The sequence below is a fragment of the Salminus brasiliensis genome, chromosome 8, assembly GCF_030463535.1.
Source record: "Salminus brasiliensis chromosome 8, fSalBra1.hap2, whole genome shotgun sequence".
In the NCBI taxonomy this organism is placed as follows: domain Eukaryota; kingdom Metazoa; phylum Chordata; class Actinopteri; order Characiformes; family Bryconidae; genus Salminus; species Salminus brasiliensis.
In genome coordinates, this window is record NC_132885.1 from 35,512,362 (window position 1) to 35,540,176 (window position 27,815).

Sequence of the window (27,815 nt, forward strand, 5' to 3'; positions counted from 1 at the left end):
GACTTTTAATGACAACCCAACTCTCATGGTCAATACAATAACACATTGATACATGCCCCATGAACAGTTAGACAACATGTGCCTATTCAAAGTTCTCATTTTAACACACATTGATGAACCATTGTGCATCGCCAGTCTAGCTTTTGTCACAATACTGATCTGCTACCCTACCTCTCCTCTGTTTGAGCTACTACTGAGTGAGCTTGTTTCTGTCATCTGTCAAAATAACACGTTGATGCCAAATGAACTGTGAGGGAAACACTATGGATTTGTTAAGTATTATTGTTACCATTATTCTTGACTCATGACACATTAGCAACTGGAAAAGCTGAAAAAGCTTATCCTGTTAGCGATGTGGATTCAAAAGAAAGTGCATGACTAGTAAAGAACGAGTTCTGTTAACCGTTAATGTACAAAATGACTTCATAAAAAATCTACTAGATACAGACGGACCGTTAAATTTTCATGTTGTGCTAGGGATAAGGGAGTGCAACCCCATAACGATAAGTTTGAAACCTAAGAACGTTTAACAACAGAAGTTCAACAGAACTTTTAACCATTAAAAAAAGGTTAAAAACAAAGAGGTTGGACCAAACTTTTTTTAAGTGACCTTTTCTAAAGATGCGTGGGAAATCGTGGGTGGGAGTTGGCTGGGTAAAACCGGAGGAATTCGGGATGTGAACTCACTCTGAAGCCTGCTGTGCTCTTGGCTTCAGAGTTCCTCTGGGAGTGTTTTTGCTAGGCTGGCCGAGTTAACTAACGGTAGTTAAAAAGGAGTCTTTTTTTTGGGAAATTACTGTGAGGAAAATGCCTGCACAAGCCGTGTCTGATTTGGCAGACGTCTACTTTTCCAGTTGAACGTTTAGACACGAAGACGTCAGGACAAGGAGTAGCAAAACTTCACAACGTGATTCCTCGCTTACTTCTCCTTCTCCAGCCAGGGTTCGCTTCTGGAGTTGCGCAAGCAAACTTAACCAAGGCCGATGAAGAGGAAAGCAATCCATGCTGCGAAAGGAAGTTGCAACATGGGCTTTCTCAAACTCTCAGACGCTCCTTTAAGCATGGAGAACTAAAGTGTTTCTACAGCGTAGCCACTTCCACGGGAAAAAGCACGGTTTACTTCGTGACAGTTTGTTTATGGACGCACCGGCCGACCGTTGCCGAGCTAAATCCAGTGATGTGCCGAGAAGTTTAAGGCCAGGCTGTCGAGAAACGGTGGTTGTGAAAACTCTACCTAGCTGTTGGTAAGGTTCTTCTCATTCATTATTTGTCTGGCACACTAGGCTTAGGCTGTTTGTCTGCTTGTCAGCTTCTTACTCGAATTTTCTGTTCCACCTTAAAGTGCAGCAGTTATGTCCAGGCGCCTGTCGTCGCCACACTGTAGCTGCTGCAGCGTTTAAGGTGGAACGGATAATTCCAAAATCAAATGGAGGTCTATGTGGGAGAGCACAGGATATGGATGTGGTGTGTTTGGGAGGGTGTATGTGCTGGTCACTGCTAGCGTCCTGTTACAATGTAAAAAAATGAAAAAGCCCTGTCAAATTTACTGTTGTTCATTATTCAATTTCACTACTATTGCCTGAGCCCAAGGTGAATTATTTGCTATTGTGATTATATGCAGCAAAACTAATGACACATTTTTGTCATTATCCTTGAATTGACTTAACTCAGACTTTACTGTCTTCTTAGGTCAATTTTAGATGACATGCTGAGAGTGATCCTAACTGAAAGTGTTTTTTTGTTTTTTTTTTAAGGTCAAGCGAAAGGCATCAGAAGAACAGCAGGAAGGGGAAATTTATCAGGTAAGTAGGGCTGAAGGATGCATAAAGGGTTCAGCACTTCAAACACTTTCATGGGCCTGGTTTGTAATACGCACCTCTAGATCCACCACAACAAACAGCTTTGTAGTACAGAAGTTGCACATTCATAAAAGAGCTCATTCATATCACTGGCTTGTTTTTACTGTTTGTGTGATATCTGGTGCTTTTCCCCTTTAAGTGATTCATAACAGAACACTAACCTTTAGAAAAACACCACATGATTAAGTGTAAAGGTAAGTTTCCCAGTTAGAAAGCAATATAAAAGCAGTACCTTTCTATAAGGCTTTCAAACATGTTTGGTCACACAAGCCATTAACCAATTCTGCATATACACACACTAAGCTGATTAACTATTATATGTAAAAGGCACAATTAGATGTGGTTGGATTAAGCATCCTGACAAATGTTGCAGCTGCAGTTGAAATGAACTTGACATGCTTTTTTTTGTAAACATGACGCAGAAACAACAAATACTCTGTTCTACCTGCAAGAGAACCCCAATTCTTTCTTGGGTTATAAACCATAATTGAAGAGGAGGCTAATGCACACACACTAAGTGATCTGACTGCAGAGTTTGTCAGTTAGACTGGATTGTAAGATATTCAAGTTAACATTCCTAATTATTATCATTATTATTATACATATATTTTATTTATATCTTACTGACAACAAATCTACTCTGAGAGGAACCTGAAAGCCCAGCTCATGCTCATTAGGTGTCCAATGTAAACATGTGTTTTGCTCTGACTTGAGGGAGGGAGGGAGGGGGCTGGTCACTCTGACGCAGCTTTATGTTTGACCATCAGTCACACTGTGTGCTAGGCTGTAGTGAGTGGTGAGTAATAGGAGCGTAAGCTCTTTGCCTGGATGAGACTTGGTCCTCCCTTCACTGAGGTTGGTTGGCATTACGGTGAACACACTCCCCTACGTCCTGTTGCTGGCTTCTGCCAGATCATTTTATGGAGGTGAGCTCCAGTTTTTCCTTCATGTTTAAATTTTATAGATCATAGTATTATATACTTTGACTTTCCCATGTGATTGGTTTGCATAAGCCTTTCTAACAAAACATGCTGATTCACCAGATGTCTCATATCCCCTTTTAGTTTCCATGAATCAGCATGGAGGTTTTGGTTGTTTATTGAACAAATGGTGCAGCATTGTGGGCACTCGCAAATATAACTACTAAATTCAGCATATTACACAGTGCTTAACTTCATATTTTATAGACATTCACTAATGTCTTTTCCAGTGTAAAAAGGGCAACTGATGTTCTCAAATGGTATAAAACTATTAAAAAGGTTAGGCTGCTTTAATATGACAACAGCTGCATGCCTCGGTTCAGTTTGATAGATTTACATTTCCTCTTGTCTTTTCTTTTGATGGCTCAGTGCACAGAGCTAGTTCCCAGGCCATCACTTGACTGCTTGCTCTCCGTGCTTAATTCTTGTGAGAGAGAATGTGGCTTGGCAAAGATTGATTGAGTGCACTAGACTGTCACGTACAAACAAGCAGAGAGAAAGATAGAGGGAAAAAGATAAATGGCACAACATTGTATAGAGCACCCCTCGGTACTGTTGTTAGACTCCCTTTTTTATTTTATCTTAAAGGAGATTAATTTTGTCATGATTTATGCTTCTGGTGTCATTGCGAAATGCAACATCTATATCAAATGTCACTTTTTTCATGCATATGATACAGTGCAAGTGGTTAATGTGGCCAAAATAACTTTCATGAAACTTTGGGTGATTCTTGGGCTGTCTTTGCAAGCAGGCCTTTTTTTGTCCACAGATTTTCAATTATGTATAGGTCAGTGGACTGTGAGTGCCATTAATTTCTTGAGGGTGAACATTTGAGGTGGTGCACTGTGTCCATTATCCTGCTGTAGAAACCATCCATTTTTCATCTTCCGCTTTTTCATACATTGTGAGATAGTTGTTCTCAGAATTTGCTGGTGTTGAATTAAATCCATGCGTCTGTCTACCAGTCAAATGTTCTAAGAAATTCAAGTTTAATGTTAGCCTTTAACATAAGGATTAATTTAGCTATTGCTAGCTAGCAGCTCCTTTACCAACAGTGGCTGCAGCCAGCTGGGTTTTCCCCTGATTTGTTGAAACGTAGATACCAAAACCGCTTCACCTGCAGAAGTTTCCAGAAGTGATTTTTGTGTCATGATTATTGTCACATTTATCCAAATTAAAGTTAAAGTGGCTCCAAATGCTGCATTACTGCCATGATCAATCTATAGAAAATACAATCCTCATCGATTAAATTCATCAGTAAATGTAATAGTAAAGTACAATATACTGGTTAAGGTCATTCGTCATTCAGCCACTTTTACAGAGGCATGCCAGCCCTTATTTAATTTTTTTTTCTATGTACAGCAGCATAATATAATTGTTGTCTGACTGCCCATAGGTTTATAGGAAATTCATATTTTGTTCAACTAAATTGTCAAAGACCTGGACATTTGTATTTACCACCAGTCAAATTAGACCAACTGTTTTCACCCAAAAGGGAGTGGGGGTATTTTGCAAGAGCAACGTACACGTACACATTGTTCTCATCCATTTGTCCATACTATGTAGTCCTAGCACACAACCACCACCTCTTTTGATTGTATAATAGGCAGTTGCTGTTGTTTATTGGTATTTGTGATCATATTGTTGTCATTGTTTGTTGTGCTGTTACATGATTGGATAAATCAATAGAATATCCCAGTACTTCAAGTTCTAGAAGGTGGTCTATTTTCCAGCAGTTTCAGAAGCTTTCGAGAAACTTAATACTTATGCCAATGTTTAAGTGTTTTCCTGTCACTTAAAATATGAAAAATAATCTAAAATCTGTTCATAGGATGTGAACTATTTGTTATACTATTTAAAGATCAAACCATTTTTAACCCCGCCCAGGTATATTTACTTACTAGTACCAGTCAGTAGTTACCCAATATCAGTCATCGTTGGAAGCACACTTTAAAGGGGGTGCAGAGTCTATAAACCACTAATAAATGTGTATAATTATCTATAATCAGAAAATTGCCCAGAAAGGAAGCCAATTACATTTCTCTTTTTGTATTGTAAATACATATACAAGACAGACTCTGACATCAGACAAATCGATTAGGCATACAGTATATTGGCTGCTGTCAGAATGGACCATTTTCGTATTTAAACTTCCAGTTCCGTTATAAATAAGTAAGACCTCTTCTTAAATAGGAAAGCTTGTTCTTAGCACTTTAGTTAGATAGGCTTATTTTTACATCACATCCTCTCAAAATAGTAATACTTGCCTTTTCCAATTATTTAAATAAATGTACACACACTATGCATGTTGAAGTGGTGAGCTTTAAGAATCAAGAAATTAGAAAAAAATATTGAAATGTTTTTTGAGTTGAACACGATGAACCATGAGTGTAAACAATGGTTTATGCTAGAACTGCGGCATCCTCTGCAAAATCATACAAATGACATCTGATTTTTACTACCATAAATAAAATATCAATAAAAGTGTATTAGTTCCATATTCTGTTCATTGATGATAAATGCGGTAATGTATGGTTCTCAGTTTTGATACCCTGAACATGTAATCAACGCTAGCCTGTTCCTGGCTTTTCACTTAGACCTTATTTACTGATTAAACTAATTTACTTAGACAAATTTACTGATTAAACTCAGTATTTCTTAGACATCATAATTATATCAAATCAAACAAATTTCTAAACCAGCAAAAACTGACACCACCCATGTGAAATAAACAACCCCTCCACTCCTGTTTAACTGTGTTGGTTTCCAGTTATTTACTGGTTTTAAGAAACAAGTGGTAGAGATACTGTTTATCCAGAAAATTGGTCAAATGTTGATCTATGTTTTAGTGTTGTCCATTCAGATTTGAAAACCACTTGAAAGACCACTGAAAACCCCACCATGAAAAGCTTTTTCTCAGAACCACTGAAAACCCCACAGTTTATCCCAAAAACTGGTGAAATGTTCATCTATGTCTAATGTTTGGAAACCTGTTTCTCACATCACTAAAAACATCATTCTTACCTCACAGAACTAACTGAAGTGGTAAAACTGGTAATATTAATCAATATTAATAACTGTTAGCTCGCCTTTTAGTACACTGTATAACAGTGGGAAAACAGTAAGTTAAATATCATAGTTTTACCTGGCTGTCAGATTTAGCAAACTCATCAGTGTATCTGACAGTAGCCTCTGAAATACATCTTTTACTTTGCCTACTAAAGTGTCAGACACTTACTTTGCATTGAGTTCAGAGAAATCAAACAATTTTAATCAGATTAGAGTTTTTCAGTTTAAAGAGTTGAATCCGCTCACAAAACAAAACTTTAATGGGTTCAAATTCACAGCAGCACGGGTGATTAGATGTCTGATTAGAAACTGTGCGGTTAAAAATTGTAACAAGTTATGTTATGGAATGTGTGTGTGTGTGGGGGGTAGAATTGACAGAAATACTCAGATTATACTCAGAAGTACTCAGTTTATTACATTTACGCAGAGGTAGCCATTAACAGCCCTCATTATTTTTTGCTTGTCTATTTTCCAACTTCTCTTTATCTCTTAGAATTGAGCAGTCTGCTTTTGTCTGTGCCTTTAAGACTGATCAGTAGAAAAAAAAGTGCATTCAGACTGGCTGCTAGACTAAATAGGCAGGTATATGTAAACGTGCTGGTTGATGAATTCGATGAATTTAAAATGTTTTCATATATAGACTACACACCACACAGTACATTTTAAAGTTTTAGCACATCTCATTTAATATGTTTGTCTTGTCAATGTGCTTACTACTGTGTAAACGGTTGTTGCTCCATGCTCCAGAAAGCTTGATAAATGAATGAAAACGGAAATGCACACAGTAATACAGTCTGTGAAATGGCTTGTTATCATGAGAAGATATGACATAGGAAACAAGAGCGGGCCGGGGGGTGAATGTCATGTTTCATTATATTTTATTATTCCCAGATTGCAGTTCAGCAAACAATAATATATCAAACACGCACACAATGTATTTTTTATCCAAGAGCAATGAAAGTCCATTAGACCAAACTATAGCACAAAGTTGAAGCACAGCAGGACTCCATAACTTCATCTTATACCTACTTTGTACCAGGAAAAATAAAATCAGTTGTCATGGCAACGCAAATGTCTCTCACACACCTGATTAGGCATGCAGTTTTTCTAAATGTAGGTGCTGCATATTCTGCCGCAGTGTAATGAAACGGTAAACCCAGTCCTTAGTCAGAAACAAGTATTTAACAAAAGAGCTGTGGTGTGGTTTTCTGAAAACAGTTTTTTTTTTTACAAATCTAGCACTACTAGTGCTTTTTGTATATATTTTTTTATTTAGATACATATTGTGTACAGTGAAAATAAGAAGTGTGATGGTATATTTTACTTATATCTTACTTATATAGGGAAGGAAGCTCAATAGCAGTGTTGGCTAACAGACCTGATGTTGCAATTACAGAGGGTTGTCAGACCTGATTGGGAATGTTTTTTTTACAAACAGGCCCAAACGTGCAGCAGCTGTACCAAGACGTTTTGCTGAGCAAGTGGTTAGAAAATGTGGAAGTATTACTTCCTGAAATCAGAAATGTTCATCCCTGAAATGCAGAGTTCAATTGAAATTGTCAGATATACATTTTTTTTTAGCTTAGGGTGAATCAGACAGATTCACAAAAGTGTCTGAAGAAAAAAAAATATTCATACCTATATGAACTAAAAAAGATTAAACTTTTTTGTTAATTATAAAAGTTAATATTTTCTTAAACTTATCTTTAGATTTAAAGTGGAGATTGTTCTTAAAGTGCTGTTCGTTCTGCTAGTTTCTGATGTCACACCGCAGGTATTATAAATGTTTTAAGAGTTTTCTTGGAAGTAAAGACTTATATTTGAGACTTTAAGTTGTTTTTTTGTGTGTGTGTGTGTGTGTTTTTTTCGGAGAACTGCATTTAAGAATATTGTTAAACTTTGTTCATTGTTCTCTTAAGATTTTTTGTAAGATATTTCTTTGAAAAGCTTTTGTGAATCTGACCCCTGAATCTAAAACTGAGATTTTTTTATTGGCTGGGAAGTTTCAGCACAGCTGTAAGATTGTAACCTCTAAATTCATTTAACATATATCTTAAGGCTGATATTAGTAAACTCCTGGGGTGAACGCGATGCTGCTTTAGCGGAATTTATATGAATCAGGAGGCAACTCTCATGTCCTGTTTTTTTGGGGTGTGTTCTATTTTTAATTGGTGGCGGTCTTACATTTTTGCTGAATTGTAAAGATTTAGTTCCACTATGTACTGGACACACCTTCCTCTTTGCACACACTGCTTTTTTGGCCTGGGTTTGATTATTGGTTCTGCTAAACACTAATGTAGCAGTCATCACCCTCATTACACATGTATCGAATTATCAGAGTTTCTGTTTTTGTTTCTGTTTTGATGCTGGTCAAAACTTAAGATCAAATTACTGTTTAAAAAGAAAACAGATTTTAAATATGTGATCAAATCTGACAAAAACCTCAAGATTAGGCTGTAGAATTTAGCTCAATAAAGTACAAAAAACACGTAAGTAACCAGCAAGCTGATTGGCCCATTTTGTTGAAAAGTAAAACTTTATCCGTAAACAGATGCCATGCTGAGCATTACGAGAACTCCCATTCATATTTCAACCAGCGATTAGTCTTAGACTTCTGTCCTTCACATACTGCACTAATTTGTTTATTCGATGAATGTGTTGTGCAGTCGTTCTTGCATGACATGATAAGCAGGTCTAAACAATACCTAAAGCATAATTTAGAATCTCTTAAAGCAACATTATATAGCATGTTTACCTTAAAATAACAGCTTCTCCACAAAAATCTTTGTGACGCTCCATTGGACTGTAATGGGGAGAAAAGTGTCTATATTGTTGTTACTCTGGGTTCCACACACTGCTAACTGAAAATACTATTGAGAATTGTGTAGTGCTGTGTAACCCAAGTCATATTTGTGTACAATCCTGTAATATTTCTCTACTGCGGTGGTCCACAAGATTCTTTCACTTTAAATGCTGGTTCTTGTGGGGTGGCTTAAAGTGTGAATTCTACTTCCTGTAGAATTCTGGAGGGGGAACCTAAGAGCAAGAAATAGCAATTCTCACATACTGCTGCTTTAAAATGGAACCAGTTAAGCATATTGATGTATTGAAATTCTAGACTAACATTGCTAACAAATACTGGACTGGACAATCTAGACAAAAATTACACATTTATGGATTAGGATGATGAGCTAGATGAGAGGTGACGCTAGTCTAATTGTTCATTGGCCTACTATTTTCTACAGAACTACAGAAGCTCCAGAGACTTAAGATACCAGATATTTATGATTGTATATAATTTTAATTTGATTTTGAATTTGATTAAAGTCAAATGTATCTAATGATGCGCTGGTGCAGGAGTGAGCTTCAAGTCCTTGTGGACCCCCAGTGTCAAGTTGTCTTCTCACAGTGGAAGGAAGGACAGAAACATATGTGGATGCTTTCAGGCTTAAAGCAAGAGTGAAAAAATATTTTTCCTTTTCCCTCAAAGATGAATGCTTAATTGCTGTTCATCTAATGGGGTGGTTTTGGTGATCCATAACGCCATTTTCTATAATTTTTTATTCATTTTTGAACTTCTTTACCTTTGGCTTTCCCCTTCTTTGTGGGAGTGTATTGTGTTATCTAGTGTTCTTAGAAATATTTCCTGAATGTATTATTGGAAACTTGTCCCTGACCACCAAAAGGGCTTCACGGTAAGAAGACGTTGCGCTTACAGCCAATGGCAGTCAGTGAAACAGGAGTAAAATAACCTTTACATGTGTTTCGCAAGCTGCAGGTACATCCTGACCTTTGAGTTTGGAGAGCAAACATTCATCATTCACAGTAAATGTTTACGTCAGTAAGGGTTCAGAGTCTGCTAGCTAGGTATCTGGCACATTTTTTCATGAACATAAATCAAGACAAAGACTGAATGATTGATTGTTTGCGAACATCTGCGGCCATTGTACTGTATTATGTATTACAGACCTAAAGCAGTGCTGGGGGCTCAGAACTGCAGTGGAGTAAAAGGAAATGGCACTCTTCACTGTACTGTCCGTCAGTGGTCGGTGGTGTTTCCCATGTCTTGGAGAAAGCATTTAGCTAGCTTTCCAGTTCCGTGGTGTCGTGTGTGTGACTCTGTGAGGAGCTGGAATTTGACACAACCGAATTAGAGAAACTTCTCTCGAAAGTCCTCAAAAAAAAAAAAATTACAACTTTTGTATATTTCTTTATTTCGTTTTGATTAGAGTGACTCATAGCAAGGAGTGGGTGAAGTGCAAATACCTTCCTCTGTTCTCCACCCACACATACATGCACGGCCAACACACCCATTATAACACACACACATACACACACAGCTCAGTTTAACATTATCTAACAGGTTAGCTACTGCCTTACCCTCTTTTTAATGCTTTTATTGTACTTAGCTCGCAACTACAGTGGGCTTGTTTATTTCCCCACCTATTTTCATAGCATGACCTCATCAATCAGTGAGCTCCCACAGCGCCTCCACCCTGTAGCTCCCTTAAATGTACATAGGTGAATGAGCTTATTTGGCCATGTACTAGATGGAGACAGAACAAAAATGACACATCAGACATCATAAAAAAACATTTAAAATACTGTCCTCATTTTCAGATGCAATCAACTTTTTTAAATACTGCAGCATATGGTATATGGAGTTTTGCTTGCTTTTATAACTGACCACCTTTTTGTTTTCTGGGAGGCTGATAAAATCACGGCTCTTTTACACAGTTGTGTTAATAGTGCAGGTATTTTACACTGGGCATTTAAATAAACAAATAAAAAGTGGCAGATCAAAAGCTTATTTTTGCTCCCCCTCTGCTGAATGTGGGGTGAGCATGTGCTCTACTTACTCAGTGTACCTGGTCTTGTAATGCAAATCTGTTCTATACCATGATTTAGATTTAGATTAGATTTTCATGTTTGCTTCAATAATATGTCATTCAAGGCCAGTTACATTAACACAGTTATTACCACTTGAACCCATTGCCTTTGTCATCTGTGCTTTTATTAAACAAGAAAGTACAGTAGAATAAAACAAACCAGTGTTCAGTGAGTAGTCACATTTATTGTTAGTAATGCTACTGAGGGTTATGTAATTTTTGGACTCCTTGGGAAGTACAATCGTGAGCTGTAATTTTTTTTTTCTTGGAGAGGGATGTGAAGGGAATGACTTGAATGACAGTGAGTCATTGGCACGTCACATGCTCTCTTCTACTTGACACATCCATGATGCAGCAGTGAACGCCCCACTTCCACTGTTTTGTCTCGTCATTTTATTTAATTTTATTTTTTTACATCACATATAAAAATAATGTAAAATAAATGCATGAGGTTAGAAAAAGCTACACAATAGTAACAACTACATGGTTGGGTGTTGTGGGAGATTTTAAAAGTAAAATGTTTTTTCCCCCTCTTTACAGAAATGAGTGTTCAATACCTTACTCTGCTGGGCTGTGTTGCTCTGTGGGCATTTGGAGCTGGTGCATTGTCATATAATGAAACTGCATGGCTAGGTAAGTCTGTGTGTGTATGGTAGCTCTTTGCCCAGTTGAATACATGCCTTACTTCAGACAAACAAACAAAAAAAACAACATTGTAAATATCTACTGGCCCATTACACTGCTGTTGACAAATAGAGCCACCAGTGCTCGTCATTAGGTAGACACAAGTTCAAGGAGTTACCACAGGATTCAAGTAATGCATGCAGTTATATGTTGGGTTGGGAGGGTTACTTTTAAAATTGTATCCCTTTACAAATGACCAACCACACTGTTTATACAAAATACATTAAAATAAGTTTTTTTAAATGAGCCAACATTTAGAACATTGTCATTATTTATTATTTTTGAGAGAATTGTATTTTTGACAAATTATAAATGATCAGTAACCAAGAAGGAGTTCTTTTAAGAAAAGTTGTGCTTGTGTGGCTGGAATAGGCTTCCATAATTGACTACATTGTTTTTGGGGATGCTGACAATATACAGGTATTTTTTTACCGGAAGTTCAAATATTTTCCTCCCTCTCTGCTAAACCGGGGGTGGGCATATGATCCACTTGTTATAATATATGTACCAAATACCACATATGTACCAAAACTGTATGTCCAAAAAGGGAACTTTACAGGAAAAAAAAATTCATTTTCATTGTTAATGGAAAGTATTGTAAAAAGGTCAAATGATCTTCTGCAGGACAGTGTATGTGGCTTTTTTTTATTATGTTTATCCTGTCAGTGAGGATAATTAATATTTAGCTTACAGGTAATTGTAATTAATACCATTTTTAATACTAAAATATTACACAGAAACCGTCATGGACACTCTTTTAGCAACAAAATAAATGGCAAGTGGTAGATAACACAAGATAGCTTTGTGTCTTTAAAAAAAAAAAAAAAAAAAAAAGTCATGACAACCACATGAACAGCAGTGTCTCACAAACACACATTTGGTGGATATGAAGTAAAATACAACCTGAAAGTAAACCGAATGTCAATTAGATGCTGCTGCAGTTTGACACTCAATCAGAAACAACATTGTAAGAGTAGTGATCCTTGTTCAGCTATAACGGAATCCTGCTAGTCATCACCCTATTTTATTTTATCCGTAATCTAATGACTTTCTCATCATTATATGTATTCTGTTTCTACCCAACCCTGGTGTTAATATGAAATATTTTGCCCCAGCTTTTCAACAGTGACAGCTTATAATGGGTATCTTTGTGCTTTTGAAATGAAGTTATTTGTCTTTGTGTTGGTTTGTACAGATTTCTGCAAAGACTATCGTGTGGCATTTGAGCGTGTATTCACAGTGCCAAAAGAGGCTGCAATGCTGAACTGCCATTTGATAAATAAACATGCCTTTGATGTTCCAAACACCCCCTATAACGTCACATGGTACGACCAGAGAACTGGCCTGGAGATCACAGGAGAAGAAGATGGTACCATAATAAAGGGGGCATCGCTTTGGTTCCTCAACAGCACCATGGAACACCAGGGAAAGTACTTGTGTGTTGTCAGGTGTGTTGTCATCAGATTTATCTAATGTTACTCAAAGCTGCAGCAAAATTGAATTTTACCATACTCCAGACAGTGTCTAGGATTTTGCAGTTTTAATGTGTAGTATTATAATAAGTAATATATAATAGTGGTGGTAAATGATGATGCAACAGTAAAATAGGGTGCAGCCTACTTTTTATCTCTGTATCAGCAATTTAAATCAAATTAGTCAAATTCAAATGTATTTAAAATTTATATTTTAATTGCTCTTCAAACTTAAGCATCCATTGAATCATTTTGCTCTCTTGTCGTTTTGAGCAGAACTCCTGAGAAGTGCTACAAACAGGCCATTGTTCTACAAGTGAGCCAGCCAAACTCCAGAGAGTGTGGTAGACCGCAGACGGCACCACAGCTGCTGAAAATGTCCGTGAATGACAATCTGGCATGTCCTTTAAGAGATTACGCTGAAGCAGTGGACAGGTTTTCTATCCAGTGGTACAAGGTTAGTTGCGCAACATGTGTGGTTCATGTTAAGGGGAATTTCAATCCATGACTGAGAATTGTATGAGGGCATTTTGGAAGTGGATCCATTTTACAAAAAATAAATAAATAAATAAATAAAAGTTGTGTGTGATTTAAAGCAGCATTCTGCCAGTAATGCTCCCCCTATAGTCCAGAGGTGTTCTTTATACTTCTTCCATAAAATACAAACCATGCTTTAATTTAATTAATATTACAAGATTTTCCCAGAGGAAATGCCAGAGGAAAGGAAGGGTGGTCTCAGACTATACCATACAATAATAAGGAAATAAATACATTTAGATAGTCGACTAATAGATCTTAGCTAACGATTTGACATAGAGTGGACAGTCCTAGTTATGAGCTTTAAAACACAGAAGAATCACTCACTCTTTCTTCCTATGACTTAGGGCTGTGAGCTGCTTCAAGAAGGCCCTACGTTTGGCTTTATGGACAAAAACCTCTTGCTGCTTATCCGTGATGTATCACACAACGAGGCTGGACTCTATACCTGCAGAATGACATTTGTCCTCGGTGGGGTCATCAGCGAAGTTGCAGAGACGATCGAGTGTGTAATAAGTGGTGAGGAGACCGTATATGGTTCACGTAACACCATTTTTTTGTCAGTGAAAGACATTTGGTGCATACATGACCAGTATTTGCAACCTAAGACTTTCTATGTGTGCATTTCTGCTGTGAGAAATATTTTCAGTGTTGATTTAGTGTTGTCCTTAATACTAATGTATATAAATATTTATAAGAAAGAGCTCTATTCAATAGTGGCTTCTTCTGGTAAAAAGTGGAACGAATTGGTTGTTGACCAATGTATCTGTACTTTTGTTCGAAACGCGCATTAACTTTATCTTTTATCTTTTATTCTGCTTTTTGTAGTAATTATTTTCGTGTTTCTGTTTCAGAGGCAGTGGTATGGAGACCTCACATGATTGAGCCAACTAATGAGGACATTAATATCGCACCTGGTGAGTTTTACCTTAAAAGTATGTATGTGTGTGTGTGTGTGTGTGTGTGTGTGTGTGTGTGTGTGTGTGTGTTTATATGTACACCGATCAGCCATATCATTTATCACCTCGTGCCACCACAACAGATCTGACTATTTGAGGCATGGACTCTATTCAAGGCATCTGTCAATTATGAGGTGGGGCCTCCTTAGATTGCATCAATGAGCCGTAGGTGCCCATAACCCTGTTGTCAGTTCACTAGTTGTCCTTTCTTGGACCACTTTTGGATGGGCTGACCACTGCATACCAAAAAAAAGTGTTTTTCACTTGACCTTTTTTGTTTTTATTTGTTTGTTTGTATGGTTTGTATGTTTTTTTTACATTTTAATGTACTTTTAATCTGGTTGTTGTTCTTTACATTGTGTCAAAATGTCATGCTGAACGAACCAAAAGAAATAAAAATTAGAATTAAATCTTTTAACACAGTTGTTTTGGAAATACAACATTTTTGCATAAAGGCCACAAGATTGATTACTGATTTGTTTATTTATTGCTTTTATATCCAAAATTAGAATTAATTGATCATATTCTTGTGTGTTTTAACAGGTTCTCAGTTTAAGAAGCAATGTCGTGTTTTTGTACATGGCAAAGACACCGACCATGGGGTTACCGTGCTGTGGGTGTTAAATAATAGCTTTGTCTCCCAAAATACCTTAGACCGCATCCACCAGACTCCTCAGAAGTAAGTACAGTTACTTTATACTTCCAGTGGTCATGTGAAAAGTTTGTGTCACAACACAATTTTATCTTAACGCATTTGTTAATAATAGTGCAGTACTGATGCATTTACAAAAAAGCATCTCAGAAAAGTGCATAATTGGTGGTAATCAGAAATCAGTAATGTCCACATGTAATACTTTGTAGCTGAATATTACTCTGACTCAATACATGTTAATACGTGTCTGGTACTAGTAAAATTATGTACAAACTAAAAAAGAGTTTATTTATTAGATATTTAACTCTCTGTGCTTTTCTCTTTACATATAACATATTTTAATAGTATTATATATACAATATACCATAGGGTTTTTTTTTCCCCAAGGTGACTTTACCATATGATAAATGTTAAATACTCTATAGCTCACATTTTGCCTGATTGTAATGCACTTATGGGCACCTAAACAATTGGTTAAAGGGTGCAGATGCACACATTATTATGTCATTATAACACACAAGAACAAGATTTATTAGGAATCCTGTTCCCGCCAGGAAGAGGTGGTTTTCCCCTCTGTTCCTGAGAGCAGAAGTGATCTGTATATTTATTGAAATAAACATATATACATAATATATAGAGCAGTTAGGACTAAACAATAGCTATCTTTCTCAATTATTCCATAAATAAGCATTCATTTCTCATGATTTAAAGCTTTCTTTAAGAACAGCAGCTTTGTTGTAGAGTATATTAGACAGTATATTAAAATGATCAATTTACAGTAATGCTTTTTTGTATTAAAATGTAATTGCTACTTTTCAAATACGAGTCACTCGGCTTTCCACAAATGGTCATTTTTTTGTGAATTTATATTTTAAAAATGTAGCGATCAACTATTTGTTTAACTTTTTCAGTATATTTGAATTTGACTATTAACTGTTTTGTGGCTGATGCTAAAGCTTCGGCCTTGGCTCTAAAGGACTGTGTGCATGTTAAGCACCTGAGAAACCTTTGAGCTACATGCCCCATTATTAGCCTACTGGATGTATTTTGAATTGCAGTAACAAGCAGGCTTAAAGTATGGTAATTATTAATCTTAAATATTCCTAAGGGTTTTAAGGGCGCATATCCAGAGCTTGTAAAATGCTGTTTGGTCCAGCCCTAGTATGTAGTCCATGTTTGTCAGCATACAAGATGAGGACTTTCTATCATTACAGAAAGGCACACATTATTGTTCCTTAAGAAAATTCCCATCTGGCATTGTTTGATATCACTTTGATGACAGAGGCTTGCAGGCTGTATAAACACAGGTTGCAGTGGCAGTTATTTCCTCTGGATAAGCAGATCTTTGCCACATTTCCTTTTGTCCTGCTGGTCATAAATGATTGTGAGAAGCGTGAGCGGAAACGGTGGCGAAAGTCTAGCCACAAGTGCTGTAAACGTGCCAGGAAATGTTTAGGCAACACCCGAGCTTTGCACTGCATTGTCTTTGTTCTTTTTTTTATCCTTTTGTTTTTTATTATTTGATCTGTGCTTTAAATTTAAAAGACAATATCCACAGTAACCACTGTGTTGCGCTTGTTTCTACCCCTTTAAATAATTTTCAGACAAGAAGTTAATATAGCTGCTATAGATGCTTTGTACTTAAATAAAGTAAATAAACAGCAAGTAGTCTTTATAATGTGCAGAAATGTTTCTGTAGAGGATGTTAACTCATACACACTTGTACACATCATGTAATTTGCAACAGGGTGCCCAAACCTTGGCAGAATTTCTACTTCTGACACTGAATAATAATAATAATTGTTCTTAATTGCTGTTAATTCTGAAATAAAAAAAGACGAATGTGATTTCTGACGTTTGCACAGAATTACATGCATATGAACAGTATTCCTCAAATCTGTCACATTCCTAACATTTTCTGAACAGTGTCCATTGAAACCTAAATGCATATATAAATGAAGAATGACGCATTTAGTAAAAGCATAATATTTAAGGACTAAGGTAATGAATAACAACACTTCTCTGTTGCATTGTTCCATGTGAACAGTTGGTCTAAATATTGTCTTCTCATCTCACAGTGAAACTTATGTGGAAAATGGCTTTTGGCTGGAGAGCGCCTTGCTGTTTTCTTCAGTATTGCAAGATGATTTCAACCAAAACTTCACCTGTGTGGCCTTCAATTATCGAGAAAGCATTTTCAGCTATTTCAGACTCCAGCCAGCAAGTAAGAAAATACACAGTTCTCTTCAGTTCAGCATTCTGCCTGTGTACTGGTATTGAGATGATACTTAAACAGGCCATATTTAAGACTCCTCTTATATACTGCTCAAAAAAATAAAGGGAACACTCAAATAACACATCCTAGACCTGAATAAATGAAATATTCTCATTAAATACTTTGTTTTGTACAAAGTTAAATGTGCTGACAACAAAATCACACAAAAATCATCAATGGAAATCAAATTTATTAACCAATGAAGGCCTAGATTTGGAGTCACACACAAAATTAAAGTGGAAAAACACACTACAGGCTGATCCAACTTTGATGTAATGTCCTTAAAACAAGTCAAAATGAGGCTCAGTATTGTGTGTGGCCTCCATGTGCTCCTGATGCTGAAGGATGTTGCAGGCAGCAGATCGCTCTCCACGGTGTCTCCAGACTCTGTCACGTCTGTCACATGTGCTCAGTATGAACCTGCTTTCATCTGTGAAGAGCACAGGGCACCAGTGGTGAATTTTCCAATCCTGGTGTTCTCTGGCAAATGCCAAGCGTCCTGCACGGTGTTGGGCTGTGAGCACAACCCCCATCTGTGGACGTCGGGCCCTCATACCATCCTCATGAAGTCGGTTTCTAACCATTTGTGCAGACACATGCACATTTGTGCATTTACATTTACATTTACATTTATGGCATTTAGCAGACGCTCTTATCCAGAGCGACTTACAAAGTGCTTTGCTATTTACCCAAGAAAGAAACCTTAGCTAGTTAGAATAGACTAATAATTCAAAGATACCTCTAAGCTTAGACATTACTAAACACAATACAATAAGGCGACCATAGAACTATTCGTCCAAGTACTCTCTGAAGAGGTGGGTCTTCAGTTTGCGTTTGAAGACAGCGAGCGACTCGGCCGTTCGGACACCCAGTGGAAGTTCATTCCACCACTTTGGTGCCAAGACAGAAAAAAGTCTGGACGCTTGTCTTCCGTGGATTTTGAGGGATGGCGGGTCGAGCCGAGCCATACTTGAAGCTCGAAGGGCTCTTGGTGCAGACCGGCTTTTGACCATTGCCATCAAGTACGGAGGGGCTGGTCCAGTCTTGGCTTTGTAGGCCAGCGTCAGGGTTTTGAATCTGATGCGGGCAGCTACAGGAAGCCAGTGGAGAGAACGCAGCAGTGGAGTGACATGGCTGAATTTAGGGACATTGAAGACGACCCGTGCCGCTGCATTCTGCATCCAGGAAGAGACGTCGGCGAGGCATGCTGAGATGCGGGCAGAAACCTGTGTGTCAGACGGTGGGAAAGAGAGCATGAGTTGAGTGTCGTCGGCGTAACAGTGGTAAGAGAATCCATGGGAGGATATCACTTTACCAAGAGAGCTAGTATAAAGTGAGAAAAGAAGAGGACCAAGAACCGAGCCTTGTGGAACGCCAGTGGAGAGACTACAAGGAGCGGACGTGTCTCCCTGCCATGTTACCTGGTATGAGCGTACCTGCAGGTATGATGCAAACCATTGCCATGCAGAGCCGGTGATTCCAAGGCCGGCAAGGATAGTGGCCTGCTGGAGGTCATTTTGCAGGATGCAGGATACACAGTTTCTGACTTTGATTAGAGATTTCAGATTATGCAGCAAATTTAGTTTACAACAAGGCTTAATATCAGTGATTTTTGAAATTCCCATTCATTTTGGCCATCAAGAAATCCTGTCTAGATCTGAAGTTCCTTATATGGGCTGGATGCCGACCACAGAATGACAACATGACCTATGTGGTCCTGTAAAAAACTCACACATCATTTACCCCCTTTACCTCCTTACCATGTGTTGCAGAAAACAAGTGTCTGAAGATAAATTCTGTCCTTAACTTTTAAAAATTTATGTCAACAGATCCAGATCTGCTCTTGCCAATTGGACTTCTTCTGACCATGCTGGCCCTGCTGTTAATGACGGGAGTTTTTCTGTACAGAGCGTTTAAGGTGGAGCTCACGCTGGCTTTCAGGACCCATTGTCCTTTCTTTTACGAAAGCACAGGTAGGTGCTTTGACAGGAAACTTGCCCCCTCGCCCCAGCCTTTACTAATTTAACACTTGTCTGCAAAGAAATGTGAAAACCCGCTGAGTACTGAGAATAACCCACCACAAACAGCTTCCTCAGCAACAGAGCGGAAAACAGGAAGACACAAATACGCAGACGAACGAGGCATGTGCAAACAGGTAGACAGCATTCGTGTTGATACTTGTGAGTCCACTGACAACCTGGACGTCCTGTTTTTAAAAAGTTTGAATAAAAATACTACTTGAGTTAAATATCTGTTACTGTCAGTTGAGCAATATGCCAGTCTTTTCATCAAAACAGTTCTTAATTCAACACACACAACTGCTAACACTAAGTGTCATAAACAAACAAACATGTGGGGCACATGCAGACCACTGAACTACTTTCTTTTCCTGACACTTGGCTTTGTCTTTTTTTTTTTTTCCAGGCCTAATTACCTTCTCATACCTACCTACTTTTAGTATAGGATACTCATTTCACACAGATCATGTCTATCGTCAGGGGGGAAAAAAGATTTAGAAATTTTGCTTCTCACCGTGTTCAGTCTCTTGCTGTCTGTATTCCCCAAATCACAGAAAAATGGAAGGTTCTGACTCTCTCAGCCGTTTGCTTGGTCTAGGTGGTAGAACTTGGTCTCCATCCTCTCCACACTGGGAGAGCATGAATAATAAAGTAATTCAGAAAAATTATTAATGGCTGATGAAAGGGGCAATTGTAATGGATATAAAAAGCATGTTCACAATTTGAGCTGCAAAAAAGTTTATATTTTTGTTTTCAGTAATTAGTGTTAATACATTAAAATGATTATTTGGGTATTTCTCATTACTTGTTTAAACAAATAAAAAAAAAGGAATAGCTACAGATCTTACTCTTACTGTAAAAGTCAGAGACTTGATAAAGGAATACCTCAAACAGAACTCCTACAAGTCCTAGTTATGTTTATAGAGGTAGGCCGGCTCAACAGTAACCTTGTGTCATTAAGTCTGATATTAGCAATCCACACTTTAACAGCCTGCTTATCCGCTTTATACAGGGATTTTAACATAGCAAACGACAACTACACATCAACATGTTCTTTTTCAGTGAGAGGTGGGCTGAATGGCAAAGCAGCATAGGCCAGTCAGTGCAATGAGAGAACTCAACACCAAGACCTATACTCGAGACAGGTGATAGCTAGCTACTGTTGCAAAGTCACCAAAGTTAACCTGCAGGAGATGGGAACATTTTTTTGCCTGCTGCATGAGCGCCTCAGCGGAGTTCTCACCTTTCACACAGGAAGTGGACAGAGAGTGGGGGGTGGGGTGTGCAAAGAGTGTTTTGATTTGATGCATACTGTGTGAAAAAGCATTTAAAGCAGCTCATCACACATGCAAGACCTATACTCAGGCATGAGATGTCAGCATTTTAATAACCTTCACTGCTTTTTGACATTTAGCCTCATGTACAAACCCTGCACTGTAGTCTCTGCCATATGTTTTCTCTCTCAGTAGCGTCATCAAACCTAACTAACTGAGAACATCATTCAGTGTCATTCATTTTTCTTGTCAATGTTGTCAACTTGTAGTTTTCTGTTATCTGCTTGCTGCTCAGAACCTTTGAGTGCAGAATCATGTGAACATGTATAACAAACAACAAGCAGTTACCTAGAAACACCATAGCAACCAGCCATTTAAGATAATATAGCAACTGCCAGAACAGCCATCTAAAACACCTTAGCAGTCACCTGAAATGTCATAGAAATGTCAAGCACCCTAATCACAGTTTCACCATAGTGATCACGTATACATGTACAAACAGCATAGAAACTCCATTTGCTTTGGGAAATGCACTTTTATAGTAAGCGCTAGTTATAGTGATGTAGGGTTATAAAGTCATTATATTAAAAAACACCTGCAAAAATGCTTCTGCAGTGCTACAAATTCATACATGTAGCTCCACAAATCTAATGTTTGAGAAAACTAAGATTATTTGCTATTATTTGCTAAATTGAGCAAACTTAATTCAGACCTTTTTACTTTTTTGCCCCCCAGATGGTGATGGAAAGGTGTATGATGCATACGTTGTGTACCCGCGATTCCAAGGGGATACCTCCAGTGAAGCAGTTGAGATTTTCACCTTAAAGATGCTGCCACAAGTTCTGGAGGGACGCTTTGGCTACAGACTTTTCATTTTGGGTCGGGATAGTCTACCTGGACATGGTAAGTCCTTTTTGTTGCATATTCTTGTTTTGAGTTATGCATAATGAGAGATACTGGCATGCATTTATTATTATTTCTTAGTAATAACACTGATTTAGCGTCAGGCTCTGTTCATTGAGCTGGCCACCCCTATTTTGGCACACAGTGACTGTAGCTTATTTGTTCCTGCACAGTTTGTCAGCCCCCACCCCTAATCGTGAAACATAGTACAACTCAGTTTATACTGAATGCATTTTCTGCTTCAACATGTGTGTTGAACAGTTCTGGATTAATAGCTTTTTTGTGAGAACATGGTATCTAGATAATGACGTATTGTGATAAAATAGTCAACGTGTTTGAACTGACAGTGTTCTGAAACCACCCACTTCTTACGATCCTTTTTGGTAAAACATACCCTTTCAGTTTGTGTTTGTGCAAGACTTTCTAACCTCAGTCTGACCTCATGCTGAAATGTATGCTTGGCTTTGCACTTCTTCATGTCACCTTTTGAAAACCTCAGTTTGTTACGGTGTGGTGTGGGGTTTGGACTCAAGTGCAGTTAAAGTTTGTTTTATTATGATCAAATGGAACTACTCCTCTTGTGGTGTGTGCTTGGTGACTGTTGGGCTTGTTGGGCACAATACGTCATTATCTAGATACCATGTTCTCACAAAAAGTTATTAATCCAGAACTGTTCAACACACATGTTAAAGCAGAAAATGCATTCAGTATAAACTGAGTTGTACTATGTTTCACGATTAGAGGTGGGGGCTGACAAACTGTGCAGGAACAAATAAGCTACAGTCACTGTGTGCCAAAATAGTGGTGGCCAGCTCAATGAGCAGAGCCTGACGCTAAATCAGTGTTATTACTAAGAAATAATAAGAAATGCATGTCAGTGTCTCTCATTATGTGTAAAATGGAAGCGGCCAAAAAACAGTGCCCATCGTGCCTGCCGAGGGTTCAGTCGTTTGGCCTGCTGTATGTAAGCCAAATTTTTGTGGTCTGTCCAAACAATAAATGGGTGTTTGGCCCCCTCAAGCCAGTGCCTCCATTCCTCCAGAGCCAACTTCACCGCAAGGAGCTCCCTGTCCCCAATGGGATAGTTGCGTTCCGCCGGGGTTAGCCTGTGGGAGTAGAACGCACAGGGATGGAGCTTTTTACCTGGACCCAGGCGTTGGGACAGGACTGCACCTACACCCACATCAGAGGCGTCTACCTCAACGACAAATGGCTCATTGGGGTCCGGTAGCTGTAAAACCGGGGGTGAGGTCAACCTCACTTTAATCTCTACAAAGGCCCTTTGAGCCTCCATGGACCAACGAAAGGGACCTGGGGTCTTTCGAGTCAGGGCAGTAAGGGGAGCCACCACTGTACTGAAGTTCCGCACAAAACAGCGAAAGAAGTTGGCGAACCCCAGGAAGAGAGAATAAGGACGCCTAAGAGAATAAGGACGTGGCCAGTCTTTGATGGCCTGAATCTTGGTTGGATTCCATTTGAAGGGTGCCTTTGGAGATTATGAACCCCAGGAATTACACAGTCTCTGTGTGGAACACAGACTTCTCCAACTTGATGAAGAGACGGTTCTCCAAGAGCAGTTGGAGGACTCGCCTGACGTGTCCCACGTGTTCCTCCAGGGACTGGCTGTATATTAATATGTCATCGAGGTAGACATATACGAAGCGGTCCAAGGCCTCCCGTAATACGTCGTTGATAAGATGCTGGAAAACCGCTGGGGCATTCATAAGGCCGAATGGCATGACTCGATACTCATAATGCCCTGTAGGGGTGATGAAAGCGGTTTTCCACTCATCCCCGTTGTATGCGGACCAGGTTGTAGGCACTGCGTAGGTCCAGTTTGGTAAAGACTGATGCCTGCTGCAGTGCCTCAAAAGCAGTCGACATGAGGGGGAGGGGATAGCGGTCCTTTACAGTGATCGCGTTTAAGCCTCGATAATCTATGCATGGGCGGAGTCCGCCATCTTTCTTCCCCACAAAGAAGAAACCAGCCCCAGCCGGGGATGAGGATGGACGTATGAAACCGGACTCCAATGCCTCCTTAATGTAGGAGTCCATTGTTGGTCGCACCTTTCTGTTAAAGTGTGGTGTGGGGTTTGGACTCAAGTGCAGTTAAAGTTTGTTACACTTTGTTAAAGTTAAAGTTTGTTGAAACACTGATCTTAAACAACACAGAAAACGGCGGGAAAATAAACAAAGGAAAAACCAGGAGTGATGTTTACTCAAACTAAAGACAGCAACTCAAATGCTTTTCTCTTTTCTGTTCACAATTTTAACTTTTCTCTTTTCTGTTCACAATTTAAACTTTTCACTTTTCTCTTTTCACTTTTCACTTTTCTGTTCACAACTTTTCTCTTTTCTGTTCGCAACTTAAACCCACTGTTATCATTCGCCCCTCTACAAAGGTGCGACGGGGAAGTGTGTTTGGCTGGGTGTATTTATACCGTGCCACACAGGTGGGTCTGGTCAGCGTTGATTACCGCTGAGAATTCTGGGGCTTGGAGTTCTTTGCTCCAACCCCACTAGCTTTCCTACTTTGCTGGCCGGGCCCCCTGCTGGTGGCAGGCGGTACATGCTGCCTGCTCACACAGTTATTGCAGAATGAACTGTAACATAAATGTGCTCTTTGTTATGAGCTGTTAACTCGATTAGCACATTTTGAGTTCTGAATGTTGTAGTTATAATCAAAGTAAAACAAGCTTAGGTAGCCATGTTAATAAAATAAATAAAACATAAATAAAACATGTGGCATGTGCAAATGTTTGGACATTCTTTCACTTGAAGAATCTTAGAACATAATTGGCTCATTACGCCTAATCACTTAACAAACACTTCAACCAGACTGTGGTGTGGTCCGCTGTTTTGCAAAAATGCACGTAGACCAGTGCAAGCAAGCCAGTGATAATGAGCTTCTTCCACAAACAAACCCAGAATCGATCCAAGAATATTGCAGAGCTTCAAACATTCTGTTAGGAAGAGTGGGTGAAATTTCCTAAATACAAAGATAGGAAGACATATGGGCACATTCTGATTACAGAATTGTAATCAATGCAAATAACATGACACTTGTTCTTTCTGGCCTTCTCTTTCCAGCTGTGGTGGACGTGGTGGAGGACACTCTTAGCCGCTGCCGTCAGCTGCTTCTTTTGTACACAAGAACGTCACTCTGCAGGCCAGAAGGGGTGGAGTGGTTTGAGAGGCAGGCGGGCATGCACCGGGCACTTGTAGAGGGCTCCCTCAAGGTGGTGTTACTGGAGCTGGAAGAGGTCACCAACCCTTTGAGCCTCCCAGAGTCGGTCCGTCTGCTCCGCGAGAAGCAGGGGGCTGTGGAGGCCTGGGAGAAGAAAAGGAGGTGGAGGTGCTGGCCAATGTGCTCTAACCAGAGAAGGACAGAGAAAGACAGTGACTTAGAGAAGCCGCTCACTTTTTTCACCTTGCCCAGTCGTTTCTGGAGAGAGGTGCGCTACCACATGCCAGTGAGGGGCAAAGCTAAGCCTCACTCAAAGAGAAACTTGCTTCTGAATGTGTGAAGTGAGGAACTGTGTTGATTTTAGTAAGGTTTCAAAAACCATCCGGTACAACATGCCAAAGGCTACGGTTTTCTGACCAGAAAGGCATTCCAAGAGTTTCCTTCCGAACTTGGAAGAATTTAATTTCTCTAGCCATCTTGAAGGGCATTGCAAATTTTTGCTGTCACTTGAGGGATTTAGTCTTGGAATGGAAGAGCAGTGCCATGTCCTGAGGTTTTTATTCAGCATAAGGATTAAGAGCAATCCTTAAAGCTAAATGCAGATGATATGTACTTTCAGCTAACGTTAAGATAAACTGATCATATGCAGCTATCATCGTGTATGCTGACTGCACACACACATGTTTTACAACTAACATAAGTTCTAGATAACATAAACCAGTGTAGGTTTAGCTTGTGCTGATCGCTTGCACTTGTGCTCAATACTAACAGTAAGCAGGGGTCATCTCTACACATCAGTCAGCCTTTCAGATTGAGATAAACTCACTGGACCAGAAAACACATTTAATTTATATGTGAGTTTCATTTGAAGGCGGTAATAGCAAGTGTGGGGGATCCTCGCATGTCGGCTTAGTATGAGTTAGTGTTGCGGACTACACAGTGTTGTACTACACAGACTGATATGTCAGTCAACTAGTAATTTGTCCTGTCATAGTCAGCAGTTCTAAAAGTCTAGTTCAAGTGGTTGAGGCACCCACAACTAGTGGATGTAAAAGTTGAGTAGTCTATGCAACCCTTAGCTCAAACTTCTAAAGTCTATTTCATTGTTAAACCTGCAAATGAGAAAAAAATCTTCAGCAAATGAGTGGTGTATGTGCAGAAAAGAAGGACAGTGGGAGACGAATGTGGGAAATGCAGTTTTGGAAAAAAGTGGTTTATATGTGTATTCATGAGTTTGGGGTCACTGCAGAACCACGACAGGCACTCCAGTGATGCAGCAGTTATTACTGTACTTTTCCCATTAAATATTTCTTGTTAAAGAACCTGCTAGATCATCACATTTGATCAATGGTAGGTTTTCTCTCAAATGCTTGAGATTCTAATCCAGTCTTTGTGCTTGTATAAATAATACAGGGACAGAGTTTAGAAAAGATTTGCTGCTGATTAACACTGAGTAAAATCACTTTATGTATAGTAACATTTTTATAACCAGACATTCTGGACTGGTTCTGGATTTAGTTTAGCAGAGACTTTTCTTAAAATGACTGTTTTATAGTGTTTAATATCTTATAATCCAGTCTCTGTCCTTCCTGACCATTCAGCTCCCATCTCCTGTACAACACTGCAGTCACATTAGTTTGTGGGTGTGTTTGTGTAGTAGTATACATTCTGGACTGATATTGGTTGTTGTTTGTCTACTGATGTGAAATAACTGTTATGTAGTGAGGTGAACGTGATAAGATTTGGGTTTCTGTAGCATGTGTGCATTAGCATTAGCGCTAGCCTCCACTCGGTTCTGAATGCGATCAGGATTAAAATAGCTAAAACCCAAACCATTCAAAATGCCTAGATCATCTCCAATCCACTGGATCAGATCAGGACATCCCTGCACATAGATGCAGCTAAATGTGTGTTTATATCACCATTGTCACATAAAAACCTGTTTTTCTAAACAAAAACTAGAGATCTTATATAAAAATGAAAATACATGTATTAAATAAAATGTGTCCCTGTTTTTGTTTTGTTTTTTGTTTTTTTTGCCACATTTGAAGTTTGAGTCATTGTCCTAAAAGGAATAGGGGACAACAAGGCACAATGTAATATATTTTTTGTTAAATACATTTTAAATCAAACTTCCAAATCTCACAAATACAAATGAGAAATGTAAATGTTACACTCTGCATGAAGTTGGGGCTGTAATGTTTGCACTCATGCTGCTTTCAGCTGCATTGTCTGGTTTCATAATTTAAAGTACGCACAATGAATTTAATACAGTTCCATGTTTTACAGAATTAATGGCCCACTCAATTTGATATTTGATAGGACATTCAACAATATGTAACGGTATGCTTTGAGTCATTGTCTTACCATCCTTGTCCAACGGTACATGTCCTCTAGGCAAAATCAGTTTTGCTTTAAAAATCTAAAATATATAATATATATTATAACTGATTAAACACTGGAATTACAAGCTGAATGTGTAGTGGTCCTATATTAAGAAAAATGCCATATCATTTAATATCATAAATTCTTACTTGTAAATAAAGTATGTAAAAATTGTTACATTTTTTAAAATATCTTTCTCATTCTGCAGACATTTCACCCATAAAAAACACACTTCCTCACCCACATTCTTTACTGGATTTTTTTTTTTATGGGAGATGATGGAAACCCCAAAGCTAAAGGCTCAGTCTGAGGTGTGAGCTTTGCAGGCACCACAGCTCATATATCCATCCACCTACAATGGAACACGTCAGGCATATGACTCGTCTGCACTCTGTGTGTTGTAATGTACTGTTTGTATGCTCTTGTTCTGTGTTGCCCTTGTGTTACTGTCTGTGTTGCACCATGGTCCTGGAGGACCGTTGTTTCGTTTCACTGTGTACTGTTTATAGTTATGATGACAATAAAGCCTCTTGACTTGAGATGTTCTGACCCAGACGTCTTGTGTTTGGTTCTTGTCAAAGTGTCTCAGATAAAAACAAAATTAAGAAAAGATTTTTTGCAGAAGAATGCAGGTAAATGGACCACAACAACAGAAGATCACATCTGGTTAAG

At 38.7% G+C, this 27,815-nt stretch overlaps 1 protein-coding gene across 1 annotated transcript; it reads left to right on the forward strand.

Moving 5' to 3' along the window:
- Positions 1 to 773: 773 nt before the first annotated feature.
- On the forward strand, positions 774 to 27,692 carry LOC140561327 (interleukin-1 receptor type 1). Its single transcript, XM_072686468.1, has 12 exons — positions 774 to 1,244; positions 1,755 to 1,802; positions 11,338 to 11,430; positions 12,677 to 12,929; positions 13,230 to 13,410; positions 13,838 to 14,009; positions 14,345 to 14,407; positions 14,993 to 15,128; positions 17,180 to 17,325; positions 19,206 to 19,349; positions 21,404 to 21,571; positions 24,662 to 27,692. The coding sequence occupies exons 3-12, from the start codon at positions 11,340 to 11,342 to the stop codon at positions 25,096 to 25,098; spliced, it is 1,791 nt and encodes a 596-aa protein (XP_072542569.1). The 5' UTR covers positions 774 to 1,244; positions 1,755 to 1,802; positions 11,338 to 11,339; the 3' UTR covers positions 25,099 to 27,692.
- Positions 27,693 to 27,815: the final 123 nt, after the last annotated feature.

Excerpts from the sequence above, each read along its gene's own strand:
- LOC140561327 (XM_072686468.1), top strand. The coding sequence starts at position 11,340 with ATGAGTGTTCAATACCTTACTCTGCTGGGCTGTGTTGCTCTGTGGGCA. Across the intron at positions 12,930-13,229 it reads AAGTACTTGTGTGTTGTCAG|AACTCCTGAGAAGTGCTACA; the intron begins GTGTGTTGTCAT and ends CGTTTTGAGCAG. Across the intron at positions 13,411-13,837 it reads TTTCTATCCAGTGGTACAAG|GGCTGTGAGCTGCTTCAAGA; the intron begins GTTAGTTGCGCA and ends CCTATGACTTAG.